The 19,485-nt window shown below is 37.0% G+C and overlaps 2 protein-coding genes and 1 pseudogene across 3 annotated transcripts; 1 reads left to right on the top strand and 2 right to left on the bottom strand.

The window, feature by feature from the left end:
• Positions 1 to 50: 50 nt before the first annotated feature.
• Positions 51 to 2,190, bottom strand: LOC113563561 (annotated as a pseudogene).
• A 130-nt stretch (positions 2,191 to 2,320) lies between these two features.
• LOC113563560 (RILP-like protein homolog) lies at positions 2,321 to 7,265 on the top strand. Of its 2 annotated transcripts, XM_026975218.1 has the most exons (7): positions 2,322 to 2,477; positions 2,767 to 3,180; positions 3,277 to 3,421; positions 3,526 to 3,653; positions 4,326 to 4,696; positions 4,882 to 4,980; positions 5,055 to 7,265. In XM_026975218.1, exons 2-7 carry the CDS (start codon positions 2,869 to 2,871, stop codon positions 5,176 to 5,178), a joined length of 1,179 nt encoding a protein of 392 aa, XP_026831019.1. In that variant the 5' UTR covers positions 2,322 to 2,477; positions 2,767 to 2,868; the 3' UTR covers positions 5,179 to 7,265. The 2 variants fall into 2 exon arrangements, with proteins under 2 accessions (XP_026831020.1, XP_026831019.1); XM_026975219.1 differs by having other exon boundaries at positions 2,321 to 3,180; positions 3,277 to 3,397.
• A 694-nt stretch (positions 7,266 to 7,959) lies between these two features.
• Positions 7,960 to 13,575, bottom strand: LOC105286765 (microprocessor complex subunit DGCR8). The gene is given in 8 exon segments (XM_026975220.1): positions 7,960 to 9,265; positions 9,387 to 9,823; positions 10,171 to 10,442; positions 10,522 to 10,906; positions 11,021 to 11,119; positions 11,521 to 11,779; positions 11,782 to 12,001; positions 13,414 to 13,575. Coding segments are annotated over 8 exon segments (2,034 nt in total). The 5' UTR covers positions 13,443 to 13,575; the 3' UTR covers positions 7,960 to 8,932.
• Positions 13,576 to 19,485: the final 5,910 nt, after the last annotated feature.

Consider the following 19,485-nt stretch of genomic DNA (forward strand, 5'->3'; position numbering starts at 1 on the left):
GTAACTTCTGGCTATTTTCAAAACTCAAGTTGATTAAAAGGTGATAGAAAAAATGCGGTAGCAGATAACTATTTCTTTTTCGTTTTTCTCCGTTTCTTTAGAGAAGTACGCTCAAGATACGTCTTCCATGTTCTTTGGATGATCTTAGCAGCTCGAGTTCGTCTAAAGAACTCTAGTTTTTCGGTAAAGGCTTTCCTCAGCGCAATCTCCCGCTCTTTGTTGTATCGTATGTATAATTCTCGTTGTATGACTAACTGATCCTGGTATGAAATTGATAATATTCTAAAATGTTATGTATTATTTTTGAGATCAAAAATTACGAACCTCCATCTTCTTCGTTTCTGCTTTAATAGCTTCGTAATCTTTCAACAATTTCTCTCTTAATGTATAGGATGCGCCGATATCGCAATCGTATTTAGCGAGAAAATCTGTGTACTTCCGTTCGAGTTCAGCGCTACAACATAAAATCAATTAGTAAATAATTATCTATGTTTCTCATTAAATTGTTTTTTAATTAAATTTTTTTCTGATCAAATGCTTTTGATATGAATTTATTTTGGAGTATGGACATATTATGAAATGATATGGAAATTGTGTTACATTCACCACATATCGTGAAGCTTTCTTTCATTTAGCGCATTACGTTTCATGATTTCCTGCAATCTATGCTCTGTTGCGTCTATTTCAGATTGCAATTGTTTTTTTCGTTCTTCTTCTCGTTGTTTTATAATTAACATCGTTTGCATTGACTCCTCTCTAACAGTCACAAAATTCGTTGTATGTAAAATGATATAAAAATTATTGTAAAATTTTATAATATAAGGTATTCGATGTTTTCTTTTTCTAAGAAATTGAGTTTTTATTTACTTTTTTTAAGAGAGAGAGAGAGAGAGAGAGAGTTGTTAGTTATTGATGAGAAAAAATATTAAAAAATGAAGGCAAATATTTTGAAGAAACGCTCAATTTCTTTAGAAAAAAGCATCAAATTAATTTGTACACCTAAATATTATTAAAGACGTCAATCTTTTTATTTAATTAATAATAAAAATAGCATTATATCTCTGTAATACATTTCCTTTGGTATCTCCACTTCTGATGTTTCTCTGATATTTCTCATTATTTGTTCTTCATTATTTATGCATGTAACAATATCACTCACACAAATCTCAGTATTTAAATCTTGTTCTTCATATGTTCTCTGTAAAACTACCGTTCAATACTTTAATTCACGCACGAAATAATTGAGAATAATAATAAGTTTGTAAAAATATATAATCAAACTTACCTTCTATTTCCGATGACGTTTCTGTTATTTTTGTTTGGTAATCAAGCAAATTGATAGCGTGCACGCGTTCTTCTTCCGGAGTTCTTTTCATTTGAGATATAACACAGTTTTTAAAAAGTTCAATGAGATCAATGATCTCTTGAAAGCAACGGCGAATTTTGAGCACCATGTTTTTCAATCTATTAAATGATAATAATAATAATGCAATGACTCGAGTGGGTATTTAAATTTTATTCTATTGACAATCGCGAGCTGTACAATTGTTTTTAGACTTAGCGCGTTATTGAAATCAAGTAAAGTTTGTTAATTACCGATTGTATCTTGTTTGCAATGCCTCCCAAGAGTTTCTCCATTCGAATGATCAAAATTGAATTATTTTCTTTCGCTTCACTCATGTTTTAATACTATATTACGATGACGAGACAATCTTATATTGTTCCAAGTAGGATTTATGTGTTCGCGAATATATACGGACACATTAAATATATTTAACGATCCAACAATTTATATTCCTATGGTTATCAGGAGCCATTGTCATGGCAAGTAACACGATTCTCGTAATCTTGTAATTGCGTAAAGTCGCGATACAAAATCTCATCGAGTCATATCGAGATTCTCGATATATCGAATGCAACATATGTGACATGGATCGATTTTGAAACTGACACGAGACATCTTTCAAAATCTTCAATTCTTACAATTAATCGGTTTAATCACTTCGCTGTTTAATGAAGATTAGTTGCGAATTCTCTTATCAGAGAAAAAGATATCGGTCGTTCTGTCCATATCTATCTCTTGAATTCTGTGCTAGAAAAATTGTCTGTACGTGTAAGGTGCTTGTAAACAGAATTAATAAAATCTAGCAGTTAAATTTTTGTTCCCGTTGAGATTTATTTAGAAACGACGTCGTTAGTATACTGATTGAACTTACGAAGAGTGATGAAAAAGGAGGTATCGATGGTCGACGGACAATCGCTCCATTTCCAACGTTTCGCAACGCACCGAGAGAAGGCGTTGCTCTCGGCTGCGAGCTCGATGAATTTGTCATCGGCGCGCACACACACACGCGCATGCCGTGAGTAATCTCGATCATCTGCTCCGCCGTTTCGATGTGTATGCGATGGGAATTTAAATATGACATTTTGATGGAACTGCTATGATATCACCGGAGCGTGCTACGCCTTCCGAGCTGGTATTCGATCTAGAAAAACGATCAGTGTGCATGACGCGAGCGTCCACCGCGAACGACACTAACGGAGCGAACTGTTATTTTGATAATTAACGCCACACCTAAGTCACGCAGTTTATTTCATTGTAAACGCTCCAAGATAGGTCCGCTTGCTCGTACATCTAGCGCACGTGCACGAGGAGTACTGCAAAGTTGGCTGTGACACTGTAATCTCGCCGATTGCAGGCTCCACGATCCCCCTATCGAGATTACAGTCGTAGATGCGTTTGAATTCTAACATTCGGATTCGTAGGTGAACGTTCCGGTGGACGTACATCTCCGTACGAGCTCCCTTCCGTGGTGTGTTGAGCAGGTCTGTGCGTAAACGGCGTGACAAGCGGTAAAACTTGTATTCATGCCTTTTTGCCTGAGGAATAGCGCGACTTGCAAAATGGAAGAATACTCAGTCGCGTCTGACGTGTCGGTGGTGGACGTGTACGACATCGCGTCCGAGATAGGGAAGGAATGCGAGAAGCTCATCGACCTGTTCGGAGTGGAGTCGGTGACCAATCTCATGCCGAAGGTGATAAACGCCTTGGAGCTGCTGGAGAATCTCGCCACCAAGAACGAGCGTGAGAACACCATGGTGCAGGAGCTAAGCACCAAAATCTCTCAGCTTGAAAGCGACAAGATTGGCAAGGCCGAAGATAGACAACGATTTGAAAAGGTAGTTGTGATTTTTATGCAATTACATCACGTCATGCTGCATGTTTTGATATGATCTTGATTTACAGTTACGCATTGTCTCTGTTTGATTTTTCAGGAACTAGAGCAGATCGAAGAACATTGGAGACAGGAATCTCGTGATTTAGTAGCCATGGTCACTAGATTGCAGGAGGAGAATAGACGATTGGCCGAAGCGTTGCAAGAATCTCGTAGTGATAGTCAGTACGGCAGTAAACAAACAAGTACTAACACCGCAACTAATACTTTACTAATCCAATGAATGCTAAGATATTTTTAACGAACCACGAACTGGATAAACTAACTACCTGTTTGGATTAATTTTTAGCCATTACAGCTAGTCAGGAAGTCGATGTGGCTGTTTTGCAGCATTTAAGGTCCATGATAGATAAACAGAGAGATCAGATTCGCGCTAGAGATCGAGAACTGTCACAAAAGACTGCAGAAATTGAAAATGTAAAAGTTTTAGTACCTACGTCAATACGCACACATCTCAATTGTTTGTTGATCAACTGAATTTTAATCTCAGGATTAAAAAAGCCTTTTAATCCTCAAGTATAAAAGTGGATTTTAAGTAACGGTGCAATGCATCTTTAAAATTGATGAAATTTCTATGCTAAAATCAATAAATATAGAAAGAAAAATAGAACAAAAACCAAAAATAAGCTAATAAGACAAGTTGGAATGTAGGATATAATCTCAGAAATTGCATGCTTATACTTGAGGATTAATATAAATTACGTAATAAGTATGCACAATTACTATAATGCTTATTAAGTTTTTACTCATAATGGGTTCTAAATATTGGATCAGTCAAAAACTTTGGTTCGGTTTTTCTGTCAAACTTTACTTCATTTCATTCGATAGAAACAAATTATTCATCAATCAGGTAATCACCAGTAATCTATGATCATAGACAGAGATGGTGATTACTTGGTTATTGAATAAAAATGTTTTTACTGAATGCTTATAAAGTAAAAAGACGCAAAGATCGGAGCAAACTTTTTGACTGACCCAATATCTATGATTATATTTCAAACACAAATGTTATATATAAATATTGACACGATGTTAAATTTTATTATATATGCTATAAATAACAAAAGTCTATCTTATTGTGTTGCACAGTTGACTGCACAAGTGGAGAAACTTACCGTACTTGGGCGAGAATTGAAACGTAAACAACGACAAGCGCAAATGCAGGCTCGAGGTTTGGTGGAGGAAAGAGCTGACTTTTTAGCTCAGTTGCAAGATCAGAATCGAGAACTGATTAACCTCCGAGGTCGACTTGGCATGGCTAAGAAGGAAAACGAAGATTTAAGTAAATTACAAGGCTACCCCGATCTAACAAATAAGGCAGTTTATGACTTGGACGATCCCGATCGACCCAGATTTACAACTGCTGAATTGAAAGAGATTTTGCATGAACGGAACGAATTGAAAGCAAGAGTTTCGGATTTAGAAGACGAGCTAGAACTCTACCGACCAAAGCCTGAAATGTGAGTCAATGAACAATAGACATTCTGCGCAAGCATGATTTATAAATATTTTCTTGTGTCCATAGATAGTCCTGTATTTTTTTTTATAACGTAATATGTAATGTAATGACATTCCTGAGGATAAACTAGATGCTAGAGAATCCTTCGCTATATAAAATTTATACTCTTTGTATATTATATAATAGTCCAGAGGATGACAAAGATGCACCCGTACAGGGGCCGCTTCCTTACGAACCAGATGATGCACCTTGGAAAAAGTCATCCGAATCCGGTATTCGTAAATTGTACGTGCTTGATATGTCAATACGTATTCTCTCATATCTGCTTATAATGTAAATAATTTATTATGACTTTACAGCTTCCGTAAAATATTCTCCGAGTCTAGCAGTAGCTTCCTTGGAGGTAGCAGTCCCAGACGGAGTCTCTCTAGTCTTTCAAAGATGGCCCTATCCGGTAGCAGTACCTGTGATACCACTATATAATGCTTTCTTAAAAATGCGTTGGATAGTTTTAAGTAATTTTGATCGAATAACCAGGAATAATATAGTTCTTATAAATACACTTTTTATTCACATAATCACGTTTTCTGACTGCTCGGTAATACATGCATATGCAATTTTAATGTAGACGTGGACTCCTGTAAGAAGAATAATTCATGTTATTAAGACCTGGTTCATGGTAGATAAACGTGTGCATGCAATGAGTGAACTTGAAATATTAGACTTACCTGTATAAATCTCTAGCGAAGGAAGAGATATGCATGTATATACTTGTATAGTTGTAAAAATAGGACAGTGTGTATTTAACTGCACGACCTTAGTACAACGTTCAAGCTTGCTCAGTATTTTCCATTTTGATACCCTCAAATATATCAAATTCAGATGAAATTAGTGTATATACCGTACTCAGGACAATGTAGGAAAGAGTAGACGAAACAACATTCTCAATTTCTTCCAAACTTACTAAGTGCGTGTAGTTTCAAGTGCGCATTGACGAGGTTCTAATTGTATCTAATATGAAACAGGTCTCGTTCTACACAGACACCAAAGTACCCAATTATTATCTATATAGCTAAGTTTTCAAAGTTTTATATCTTATCCTTGATCGATAATTTATTTTATTTCTATACAATGTTACCAATGGATTAACAACTTGTTGTAACTTTGTAATTGAACGTAATTATTAGAGTATATTCAATACTGACAACTCGTATAAACCATTTTTTAGCTGTATCTTTATTTGTTAACTTTTTAATATGTTTCGTATCTTGAATGTCAAAGAACATTTATAATGTAATTAAAACATACAATGTTTGAACACGTATCGCATTTTTTTGTCGTTGCATTTTATACATAGTTGATAAGTAATGACACTTTAAATTCACGATGTAGACTTATATTACTCAATTTTTCTACAATAATTTACAATTCCTTGAGAAAATATGTGCTATATCGAATCGGATATATTTCAAAACCTGTGCCATTTTTTAATGTAAGAATGAATGTGCTTTCCTTTATATTATAATTGTAAATATTCTCGTAAAATAAGTCGACATAGCTGATATATTTACGTCAATAGGTACATGATATATTCTAGAGAGAAATAATATATCTTCCTGGAGGAAAAAATATATACAGAGTGCCCATAAAGGAGATATCAACGCTCGCGAAGCAGGTCGAGTTAAGTGAAGCAAGTCCTGCATTTTATAAGCATGTAAAATTCTGAGATATTAAGTAAAATGGATTCCCAAATGAGAGCACGCTTTGCGCACAAAGGTGATATGCATCTAAGTTGTGGAGTGCTCTCAGCACACCATAATTGTATTGACGAGGATAAATACGCAGCAAAAGGAGAAGGATAATGCACTATTGGCATCCTTTTCTCATATTTTTTAATAGTTACCTATTTAAAGTACTACGCCTACCGCCTCAAGGTGCTATCATTTGACAATCCTCTTTACTTGATATCTCAAAATGTTACGTGGTTGTCTGGAAAATGATACAGAAAGTTTTTTTCAATTCAACCCGTTCTATCATCTCACGAGCGTTGATACCTCTATTACCGTATCATATATAAAATCTTCTGCAATGATATATAGGAAAGTAAATACTGTGCGAATGCGAGAATACTAAAAATTTCCATTACAAAAGATTCGTTGCAATCCATGTTGTATTAAAATTGATTGTTTATAAATATAAAGTAGTTGTGTTATTGCAATACCTACTTCAGCACTATTTATTAATTTTTGAACAATTTGACGTTTTCCAAAAACTGAACAATAAAACGGAAGGTGAGTTTAAGATAAAATAGATTATAATACAATATTGATCAGAAAGTCCATGCCAATCCCATTAGCAAAATTCAAACGCACAGCTCTGCGTTAAGAATTAATACAAAATTTTACATCTAAACTCTGCCAAAACAATCCGTGCAAATCTTGCGGTAACGCAAAATTTTGTACTAATTTTTTGGGTTGGCATGGACTTTCCGATCAACCGAATATAATGAAGAATATGTAATGAATGTGATTCAGAGCTGTAGCAAATAAATCTTTGATCCATTTTGTAACAAAACTGAGGTGATAGTCCATATCGTCAGAAAAATTAACTGTATTAATATATTGCAAATATTTTGTAATGTAATACAATAGAATATCATATACCTGCATGTCTCAGTATCTCGTATTTTATATTGTACATTTCAGAGACATTTATATCTTTCAACTATGAATCAAAGTTTTTTATATTGGTTAATTTGTTTTTTACATTTTTATTGTTATATCAACTTTGTTCTTGAATTCTATACATATCAAAACCACAAGTGTATTACATGTTTTAGATTTTATATTAGCAAAATAATCAAGAAAACAATAAATTAAAGTTTTTGAAGAGAAAGTCTCAATTTTCAGTTTAATGAAATTAAGATACTTAAATAAATGAATTCAACTTTCTGGCTACATAAATGTTTTTATTGATATGAAATATGAGGTATAAAGTATAAGTTATAATGTTGTTTGTGAGGTGTGCTGTAATTATAATTAAACATTTATTATATTTAGCGGAAAGAGAGAGAGAGCGAGAAAGACTGTAAAAGAATAAACTATCTTTCTCTGTGGAATGCATTACACAGAAGAACGCACGCACACACATACACGTATGCATGCACGCAATTCAGTATAACAATTAATTTGTATAGAATTATATTCTAGTTACAGGATTCGTTTTAAATGTGTTAAGTGTTTTCAATCAATAATACAAAGCAAAAATTTGTAACATAATTTTATTAAGAGCTTGCATTCATACATCACACATTTTAAGTTATCGATTACAAAATCGACTTTTGCAATTGATATGCATTAAAATATTTATATTTTAGATTCACACACAAGAACAAATTACCGTAATTTGTTTAAAATACTATCTTATATTAAATTGCGCTGAAGAAAATTTGGTAATTTTATATTTTAATTCCTACATTGCAGAAAATAAGTTTCAATGAAAAAATAAAACGAAGTAGATACTGTCATACATATGTATCATGATACGATTATCATAATTGCACTGTTTCAAATGCTTGGATTAAGCATCTCTCGAATTAAGCAAAATTAGATTAAAAATAACTCCTCGAATCGCCAGTAAATTTAATATTTAATAAGATCTTCTTTATTATCGACCATAACTGGCAAATAGATTACAAAGATCGCACAACGTTTCGACTTGTATTTCAAGTTCTTATCAAGTGCAAGAATAAAGTCATTTTTGGTAAAAAATGACAAATATCCATAATAAATAAGACAAACAGTACTCATGATCGCAACGCACAACTTGTATCAAGAAGTTGCCTGTAACCGAGACGAATACCGTGTGTCACACACGTTGTGCGACCTTTGTAATCTATTTGCCAGTTATGGTCGATAATAAAGATCTTATTAAAAATTAGATTAAATATAATCTCGTTAAAAAATACGTAAAGACAGTGTACATTTCGATCTAATCAACCTAAGGATAGAAAAGCATTTAAGAAATGCTTAATAATGCTATTACAATCTAGATATAAAATACAAAAATACTTATTAAAAAATCGTAACGTATATTTCATAATTATGCACATCATAATTTGCCCTTCATTAGACGAAGATGTAATTTTTAAAAGATGTTACATCTTACGATAACTTACAATCTACAAAAGACATTTCCTCCTACAATTAGATTCCATAAAATCTATTGACTAGCTCTTTCATAAATCTACATTGTTCAAGTTAGCTGCGGATCCTGTTGGCAAATCCGGTGACACAAACTTACCAATAGGTTGTATCGCTTCGTGCTGTTCGGCTAATTTACGCATCTCTTGTCTAAGTTTACTTAGAATAGCATGATTTGGTTGATTAACAGCAGCTTTGCCCTGCAAGAGAGTGATCTCCTGCTCTAACTGTTTCTTTTCCTTGAAGGATTTTACACTTCGCGACCCGTAAAGGCGCAACAAAGAACCCCAAGACTGTATGTGCGGATGCATAAGTTGCAATATCGCTTGCGCCGCTCGTTGTTTTCCATCTTTTTTATTACGGCAAACCTGCAATTATTAATGCTTACTTATTTAAATACCTAGCGTACAGCGAACCAACATTTTTTAATACATATCAATAATTCGTTAAACGGATTTTTTTAAGGGAACTAGACAGCAGTATACTTACAACAGTAGCTTCATGCTTTCCAACCTTCATGGTAAATTCATTTCGTTGATGCTTCAATGTATTTACCGAATATTTAATGTGCATATCTCCCAAACCGTAATTCCTTTGAAGGCAAGTTATCAAGATAGCGTGCGGCGAAGGCTCCGTGGTTTTTGCACAAAATTCCGCGACGCGCGGATCAGTGATGGTAATCTCGTCGAAAAATGAAAGATCTGCATCGGAATTCCCTCTGGACGCTTTTATCGTACGACTGGCGTTGTTTGATCCATTATCACCACCGTTGTCGCCGGAAATCTTATCCTTCATCTGAGGAATTAAAATTTCCAGAGTTTTTCGGGCCGCATTAGCCTTTGCTTGCTTTTTACTGCTGCCGAATCCACTTCCGTATTCCATATCGTTGATACAGACTACCGCGGAATATGGTGTCGCCGCGTTTTCTGCAATAAAATACGTTAATTTTGTTAATCAATGTATTGAGTTGTAATAAAAGTCCATAGCGTTTAAGTGTTTTTTTAATGAAAAAAGATGATGAGTTCTGGAAAGATGGAATCATGAAGCTAGCAAATGTTAGTAGAACAAGACGGCATATATGTAGCTGAATAAATAAATAAATATAATATAAATAAATATACATAACAATTTTGTTTTTGAATTTCTCTAAAATAACGCTACCAACTTTTGTTACCCAATGATATCACAACAGATATTGGATATACTACACACACATACAATATACAACACATGTATACCACATTTTATGCATTATCAAATATTTGCATTTTACCTAGTTCCTTAAATTTATACGTTGGTTGCTTCTTTAGCGCATGCTGCACGTATTCGTGAAGGATACAAACGTAACTCTTGCCCGACGGATTCATTATCCAGTGTTTCGCGGGTCTCTGACCATTATCGTCGCCGGCGGCGGCTCCACTGGCACCCGAACCAGTACTACTTACAGGGAAAGTTATTAATTTCGTACCATCCGGTAAAGTTGGGCGCTCGAGTTGTTTACGATGCTTTTTGTTCTTCGTGAACTTACGACGTGCTGACCAAGATCTACGACAGAGAAATTGTTGAACGTAAAAGAAACGAAATCTTTTCTATATCATAATTATCTCAATGTGTCGATACTCACTGAAATCTCATTACTTTGATAGATTTAAAACGGAACAAAGATTGACAATATTTTCTTAAGCTTTCGCTATCTAGTGAGTGCGCAGCACGATTCTCTTGTATTGTTTCTATCTTTGCACTAGGGAGATTGCAATTCTCAGTATTGGGTGCTCGTTCCATTTCTTTCCTTCGTTCCTCTTCCTCTTCTTTTAAGGCTCTTTTGTACTGAAGGCAAGGTATGGCACTTACAGGAACTTCATGCTTCCTAACGCTTCCCGGACCAAGAAAATATGGCTTCGCTACAGTACAAACTCTGCTTTGTTTTTGTAGATATAATGGCATGCCACTATTATGTGTCACTTGTACCCAACCCTCGGGCAAAACGTCAAAATGATTATGTCCAATTTCTGCACATAATATCAAAATACAAGATGCCTCAGCATTACATAATTACGACGTTATATCAAAATACCTTGTTTTAAGCAAATATAAAGACTAGCAAAATAAATGCAATATAATACTGTTTTTTTTTCATACCATTCAAACAAGTTTTTCCTTTTCCTCATAAGGCAAATTATCCTTTTTGTCTTTTCTTTTTCCTCTGAATTCTTCTGGTAGACCTGAATATTTAAATAAAATCAGAATTTGCTTACTAATCTTATTAAAAATATTGATAAATTTTATTTTGTTTTATTTTATTTTTGTGTAATAATATCTGGTGTATAATATATGGTATGCAATATACATAAGCATATCTTAACATATTATATATGCATTGCCCGAAAAGTCTCTGTGGATTTTTTAGCAAAATTCCAAATTTCTCCAATCAAGTCAATCCAATATATAAAATATTAAATACAAAAATGTATTGAATATAAAAATAATATAAAAATTAATTTATAGCAGATTTGTTACAGAATAAGTGAAGATTCTTTGAATTATTCTAACTTGCTGCTTACATTCATCATATTTCACGTGAAAACTTTATATATCTAGATCTATATCAAATATCTAGATATACCTTCTTCTAGCATAGCCTCGATTTCTTCATCTGGCACCTCGGAGTCCATACTTTCGTCGTAAACTGAATCACCATCAGAATCATCATCATCATTTTGTTCTGGATGACGATCTAGATCGTCTAGCACATCAAACTGCCGTAAGTCATCAGGAGTGATATTTCCGTTATCCTCTAGAGTCTCTTGACTGTGCAAACCATTGTGCAAGATATCTCTATTGTCAATGCAAGTGTCTTCCATTTCATGACAATGGCTATCATCGGACGTGCTGGACTGATAACCAATGCAGTGCCATAATCTAATTTCATTAATTTTGCGGAACATGGTATGTCCCAGTTTTGATTCTCGTTTTGTGGACTAGATCTTGCTTGATGATCCATAGTAACCTTTTGATTATGTGCGCTATCTTCCAAAGTTGCATCTTTCATAGCTATCTCATTTATATTCCTAACATCCATTGCATATGTGGAAATCTCGAAATATCTGTTAAAATACTATAAATATAAATTCAGAGCCCAGTTACTTAAATGACAAGAGTAGTGTTACATAAACGTGAGTGGAATAGCGGAATACCCAGGTCCCATAATCCTTTAAAATTCCTATATTTCTCTCTGCTAGACAAAACATTTGACTTATAGAATCTGAACGTCTGGGCTTAAAGTCGTATTGATTTTTCACGATTATGCATACATACGTGTACAGACCATAATCATATATTGCACGCAAATTAACGATGAATATAGCTAAAAATAACAAGCGGTATCCAGTAAACTCAAGTCCATACAAAACAATCCATGGATTAATACATATTAAGCGCGTTGTATGGCCACACCACTTCCACCAATGAGGCCAAAGTCCAATCGATTTATAACCACACAAAATGGCAATGAAAATTGGACATTTGCATTAGTGTTAGCAGTCTGGGGCCTATTATGTATCCATGAGAGTACATTGTACAAGCGAGCAGTTACTTTATTTCGTTTTTGTAGACGGTTGCGAGAACACATCGCATTGAACTCCAGATCTAGACAGGAACAACATTGAGAGATTGAACCTGTTACTAGTTGGAATTCAGCGATGATACTAGTCAAAACTGTATACTTGATCTTCAGCTCGTTGGACAAACATACGCGAAGATTACCAAATATACATACACAAATCTTATATCGTATCGATAATGGGTGACAAACAGGTTTCAACACTTTTACGATACACAGACTTGTGTATACCATGTACGCTGCTATATAAATCAACGCAACAGCTTTATGTAAAAAAGACCTCTCATTCATGTATTGTTACTGTTAATGCAACATAACTATTGATATATATTAATAGCATGTAAAATTAGCGCAATTGCTTTGTGTGAATATGAACGATAAACGCGATCGTGTGTATATATTTATGCATACGAGTGAAAAGAAAAGACTTTTGAATCGCACTTCATCATGAAACTCGCAATGATAATCAAATATTGAAGTTTACGCTACTCTTACCCACATCAAGTATCATATGCGCTTCAATACTGCGTATCACGATCAATAAAGCATATATGCGATTTATTCTTAAAGCCAGCGTTTAAATTATATCCGTATTTAGATATCGCAAAACGATTAAAGAACGCAAATGTATGATCGGTCACAAAATGATTGTAAAGATTGTTCCTTCCAATTCGTGTTTCGTAGTATGTGAAGATTGTGAACGATATGACCACTCTTACTATTTTTGCACATGCACAGTAAATGGTTACAACTCCTTTGAACTTGTATTAATATTTTATGTGCAAATAAATTTAAGTAATAGGTACTACGTATACTACAAGAAATTCGCGATATTGGAAGTCGTATTATACGGGAACAAAACTTATTTAATTCGTCATTGTGAGCAGTATTACTTACAGACAAGCTCTTCCAATTCGTGATCGCATTAGTTGAAAAATAAACTATGTTTCTGCAATTTCCTCTCAATTGTCTCGAGAATTAAGTCCGAACGAGTCACTCAACAAGAGTAGAATGACGAACGATTGATATTTTTGCTGATCTTTTTAAATTGATCTTGGCGACCTCATGCGGTGGACGCGCAAAGTTACAAGCAGTGGGTTTGTCCTAAAGTCCCTAAAATAGAGAGGCGCGCTTCTTTGCGATGGTGCTGCCATCGCACAATATTTGCACAATAAAATGCTTTTTACAAAAATTTGGCAAGTTGTACGCACAAAATTGCACCCATGCCCTCTCGGAATAAAATAAAGAAATATAATGAAGCTTTTAAAAGTGCCTTTAGAAGCGTAATAAAAAAGAAATTTATAATTTTCTTGATTCTGTAAAGAAGATTATAAATTTCTTTTTTATTACGCTTCTAAAGGCACTTTTAAAAGCTTCATTATATTTCTTTATTTTATTCCGAGAGGGCATGGTTGCAATTTTGTGCGTACAAATTGCCAAATTTTTGTAAAAAGCATTTTATTGTGCAAATATTGTGCGATGGCAGCACCATCGCGAAGAAGTTCCAGCTAGCAGCTCCAGCATCCCCTTAAAGTGCAAATGGATAGATTTTAGGTTATTCTTCACTGAATTCTGTAAATATTCGCTTCACTTTTAAGGTTAACTTGCACCGGTGCAACACCACAAGACCGTACGTAAAGGCAGGAGCACAGACTTTTGCATAAGCGCATAAAAAGATGCATAAGGAATTTGATTGGTCTATAAGCATGTGCATAAGGAAATGGACCAATCAAATTCCTTATGCATCTGTTTATGCGCTTATGCAAAAGTCTGTGCTCCTGCCTTAAGAGCCTTCACACACAAAATTCCGTAAGACGTAACGTAAGGATTCGACCAATCGCGTTGCTCGATTTGGCCGTCCGTAACCGTAACGTAAGGATTCGAGCAACGCGATTGGTCGAATCCTTACGTTACGTCTTACTGAATTTTGTCTGCGAAGGCCCTTACCCCTGGTCCACAACCTTGCTTTAAGCTTGCTTTAAGCTTTAAACCGTAAGAAAATAACCCAACACAGTCGATTATTCTCTACATATTCTTCTGTGATTGGTTAATTTTCTTACGGCTTAAAGCTTAAAGCAAGGTTGTGGACTACTCCAGCGCTGGTATAGGCTAGAGAACCTCAAGTAATGGCCGTGGCACACGAAAAAACTTAAGCAGTAAGACTTAAAACTTAAGAGATGCGACCAATCACAAGTTTTAAGTTTCAAAATGGCTGCTTACATTCTCGAAGTGATTGGTCGCATCTCTTAAGTTTTAAGTCTTACTGCTTAAGTTTTTCGTGTGCCACGGCCTTAAGAGTATGGACATCGTGGATTGAAAATGGCGTTCGTTTGTCACAATTATGGTCACTATCTATGAGGAGTATACAATATAACCTTCCTTACTTTAGGGTTAAAAATATTAGTGTAAGAAAAGTAAGTTTTTTTTATCCCACCAACCAAACCGCTCACAAAGAGTCCTGGAACTAAAAGGCGCATTACGTCAGGACTCTCCGCCGGTTCCACGCTCCCGGCTAAAAAGGGTGATTTTGTACGACCTACGTCCCCCTGTGGGCTACGTCCTCTGCCCCCAGGAGGTTCGGTCACACCCCTCCCCGGACTGCGCTCGTCCAAAATGCCGTGCATCCCTGTCGAGACCGGGCAGAATGCCCCACGGGTGGGTCATACTGCTGAGTCGGTGACACTAAAACCGCGCCCGAGGATGGAAGGGTAGGAGACCTGCGGGTCCGAGAGCTCCGCGGGAGGAAGGGAAGGAGGCCCGCGGGTCCGAGAGCCCCGCGGGAGGAAGGGAAGGAGGCCCGCGGGTCCGAGAGCCCCGCAGGAGAAAGGGAAGGAGGCCTGCGGGTCCGAGAGCCCCGCGGGAGGAAGGGAAGGAGGTCCGCGCGGGTCCGAGAGCCCCGCGGGAGGAAGGGAAGGAGGTCCGCGCGGGTCTGAGAGGCCCGGCGGGAGGAAGGAAAGGGAAGGGTAGGAGACCCGCGGGTCCAAGAGCCCCGGCGGGAGGAAGGGAAGAAAGCCCGCGGGTCCGGGAGCCCCGCAGGAGGATGGGAAGGAGGCCCGCGGGTCCGAGAGCCCCGCAGAAGGAAGGGAAGGAGACCTGCGGGTCTGAGAGCCCCGCGGGAGGAAGGGAAGGAGGCCCGCGGGTCCGAGAGCCCCGCGGGAGGAAGGGAAGGAGGTCCGCGCGGGTCCGAGAGGCCCGGCGGGAGGAAGGGAAGGGAAGGGTAGGAGACCCGCGGGTCCGAGAGCCCCGGCGGGAGGAAGGGAAGGAGGCCCGCGGGTCCGAGAGCCCCGCAGGAGGAAGGGAAGGAGGCCTGCGGGTCCGAGAGCCCCGGCGGGAGGAAGGAAAGGAAAGGGTAGGAGGCCCGCGGATCCGAGAGTCCCGCAGGAGGAAGGGAAGGAGGCCTGCGGGTCCGAGAGCCCCGGCGGAACAAAATTACAATACATATTATTATTAACAAGTAATAACAGAAATAAGATAAAAGTGTACGCAAGTGTAAAGCCAGTAAGCACAGATACAATGCACACAAATATAATAAAAGCCAATAAGCAAAAAATAAAAATAATTTGCAATATAGTAAACTAAATTAATTTCGCATATAAATAAAAACAATTTTCTACGTTAGGGTGGCGGGTGGGTCCGCATGGCGCGTCCGGGTTCTCAAATTGTTGCGCGTTCGCGACATTGTTGAACTCGGGCACAGCCACATTGGAATTCGTTGTAAACGTCGGATACGTCATCAGCCACTTTTGGTAGCCTCCGTTGAGAATCTTGATCTTCTTATGCTTTGTGCCGGGATCACATTTCTCGAAAATGTCCTTCAGTATGTTCAGATAAGTGCTGGTCGTCAAAGTTTCCTGCATAGTGTTCCAGTCCACCAGAATTATTACGTCCACGTGCTGCGCCGACCGATGCTTAAATAAATCGAATGACTGCTTGTCCTTGTGAAAGCAGTCCGCGAACTTGTAGCCCAGCTTTCTGAAAGCAAACACACCATGATGAACGTTCCAAGCGCGTCGATGAATTGAAAGAAAGGATATTTTATAAAATTAGAAAGTTATAAGCGAAAAAACATTATGCGAGATGTTGTATTTACCCCGGTTTAATTTCCGATTATGGAATGTTGATACACTTGTCGAACGTAATTTTGGAACCGTCATAATGAGCCTTCTGCCTGACGTCGATGATCAAATCGTGTTTTAGGACCAAAATATACATTTCTACCAAGTTTGAAGGAAATCGGAGAGGAAGGAGCTCTCCTTCGCAATTACCCGTAAGCGCTTACATCGACCGTACGGCGAGCCGGGCAAACCAAAGTCGGAGAATACCCGACTAGGAAAGACTGGATGCTCGGCGCGGCGCGGCTTATATACCCCCACTCGGTGGTCGTGGTGGGGGTGTGACGTCACGTCGGCGGCAGTGGCGTAGCGTACACTACAAAGATGTATTTTAGATAGAGTCCCTTAATTGATAAACCTCAATTCCGCCATTTTCGATCCCACTAGAAACTAGACCAATCAGGTGCGAATCCACGATGTCCATACTTTTACTTGAGGTTCTCTAGTATAGGCTTCTCTGTCGCACACATTGCGAAAGACTGTTCTTAATAGAAACAAAGTCCTTAGAAATTGTAATTAAATTGTCATACAATTTCACACTATGCCCAATCATTTAGCTAATTTTTGCACAACTTCCCTTGCAAATTTAAATGAGATCAATCACAATGCGTGTGCCTTTAGAATAGGCGTAAAAAACAGACTTAATTTGCGACGATCAAATCTGTTTTCTCTCGATAATATAACAGCTAAATAATGGAGAAACTTCATTTCCATTATTTGACTTTGATTATGTTTTCAGATTTGTCGTTTTACTTCCGTATCATTGTACAATTTTTTTCTCTCGCAAGTATTTGTCCCCAATGCGCCAAGTAAAATTTTAAATTTTTAAAATATGTAAAATATATAACAACAGGTCGCAAAGTGGCAACTCTTACAGCAGGAAGACTTTGACATCAATTCTTTCAGTTTCTTGTCGCCAAATATATCAATTGGTTCTTTCGACGCCGATCTCGTTAATTCGTTTAACTTTTCACGCAGCTTCTCAAGAGGACCAGAGGCATGAAAATCTAATCTTCTAACCGCATAGATGTAGATATAGAATCAAGCAAAGGTAGATCAGTGATGATAACAATATATCATTCTCTAATTGAAATCCAACAGATAATTATGCTAAAATGAAAAATGTTAAATATTTATTATAACCAACTCAGAAAGATCTATGCATTGTTCAATTTTTAAAAAGTTTCTATACAACGAACTCTCTAAGAGTAATCAATTATTTTTCAGAGTTAAAAAAGAGAGCATTTTCTTTTTGCATACGTTTTGAATACGTAATATTTATATACTCTTCTTCGATTATTTATTTGAAATTCCTCAATGGCTTATAATTATTTATTATAAAATAAGTTTTATTGCTTGATTGCTTTCAATCGCAAGGAAAAGGAGGATGTACAAAACAGTACTCGGTAGATCAGTGTTTTTGGTCTTTTTTTTATTTTATGTATTTCGCAAACGTCACGTTACAACTGTCGATTACGTGTACAAGACTCGCAATCCACACGACACATGTTAAACGCATCACATACAACGCATCTTATCACTCACCGTGGTGGGCACATTACCAGCCCCTATAGAGAGGTACATATTATGAATTATATTCTTCCCCAGATCCTCTAAAGCCACACTCGCTCGCAACTCGCTATGTATGTGTGTGTATATATATATATGTATATATATATGTATACGTGTACATGTGTGTATGTGTGTACGAGCTATACGCATATCTCTCTCTATATATAAGTCGATTTCATATTTACAGGGTCGATGCATGTTGCATTCTTGGATGCCGCTTGCACCGAAAGACAACCGTTTCCGATCAATCGCGCGCGAGATACGAGAATTTGTTAGGAACGGGCTGTCTTCCGACGCCAAGCGACGCCATCCGAGTTAGAAGTTGAAAAAATATGCAATATCATTTTCAACGAAAGGCTTGTGTGGCAGATATCATCCTCCCAAATGGCTCATTATCCTTCATCGATCTCGTCTCTACTCTCGACCGGCCCTGCTCCTACTATTTAGCGGCTGTGCTACCGCGGTTTTTCTCTCTAGCGATTTCTAAGTGTAATTCTACTTGTGTTGAATTCACGGTGCTCCTTTCCCCTCGGCACGTTTTCTTTTCTTTCTTTTGCGTGACTGATGCTACATTTTTTTAAAATTACGATCCGGAAGTAAGATCTCGAAGGCACTATTGTATGCGAACCGGGAATTCGCTTCGAAAAAGGATACGCACTCTCGACAATCAGCTATTAGTCCGGACGCTCGATGCATCTCGATTAGAAACTTGTGTTGTGAAGCGCTTTAAACAAGGCGCGGTCGGATGAGATCTCCGAAGCTCACGATTTGATAAATGTGCTCATTGATCGATCGATCGATTCGACAATGAACACCGGTCATCAATTCAGTCGTCAATCGTTTCGCGTTATTTTACATTTACGGAACAAACTTCCGTATTTCCATTAATAAAACAAAAGTTAAATCAATAAAGAACATGTGTGCCAATTTCACTGTTTGCAATAATTTGTAGTAGCTACATTAAATAACTGAACAATAAAATAATGATATATATATTTTATTATCATATACATGTGTATATGTATATACATATATACATACACACATATACATACATATAACATTGTTAATAAAATATTATACACACACGCAGAAAATGTTATAAGTAATGGTTTTTTTGGTAAACGAATTTTGCGACTGACGACTGGTTAATAGTTTAGCGCGAAATATACGGATTCTTTTCTTCATTTTGCACATTTCATCATCGCTGAGGACGCCTTTCAATACATCGTATGTTCTCGTTATGTGATTAAGGATAGATTCTACTAATAAATGCCGCCTTTTG

Source organism: Ooceraea biroi, chromosome 1 (genome assembly GCF_003672135.1).
Source record: "Ooceraea biroi isolate clonal line C1 chromosome 1, Obir_v5.4, whole genome shotgun sequence".
Classification (NCBI taxonomy): Eukaryota; Metazoa; Arthropoda; class Insecta; order Hymenoptera; family Formicidae; genus Ooceraea; species Ooceraea biroi.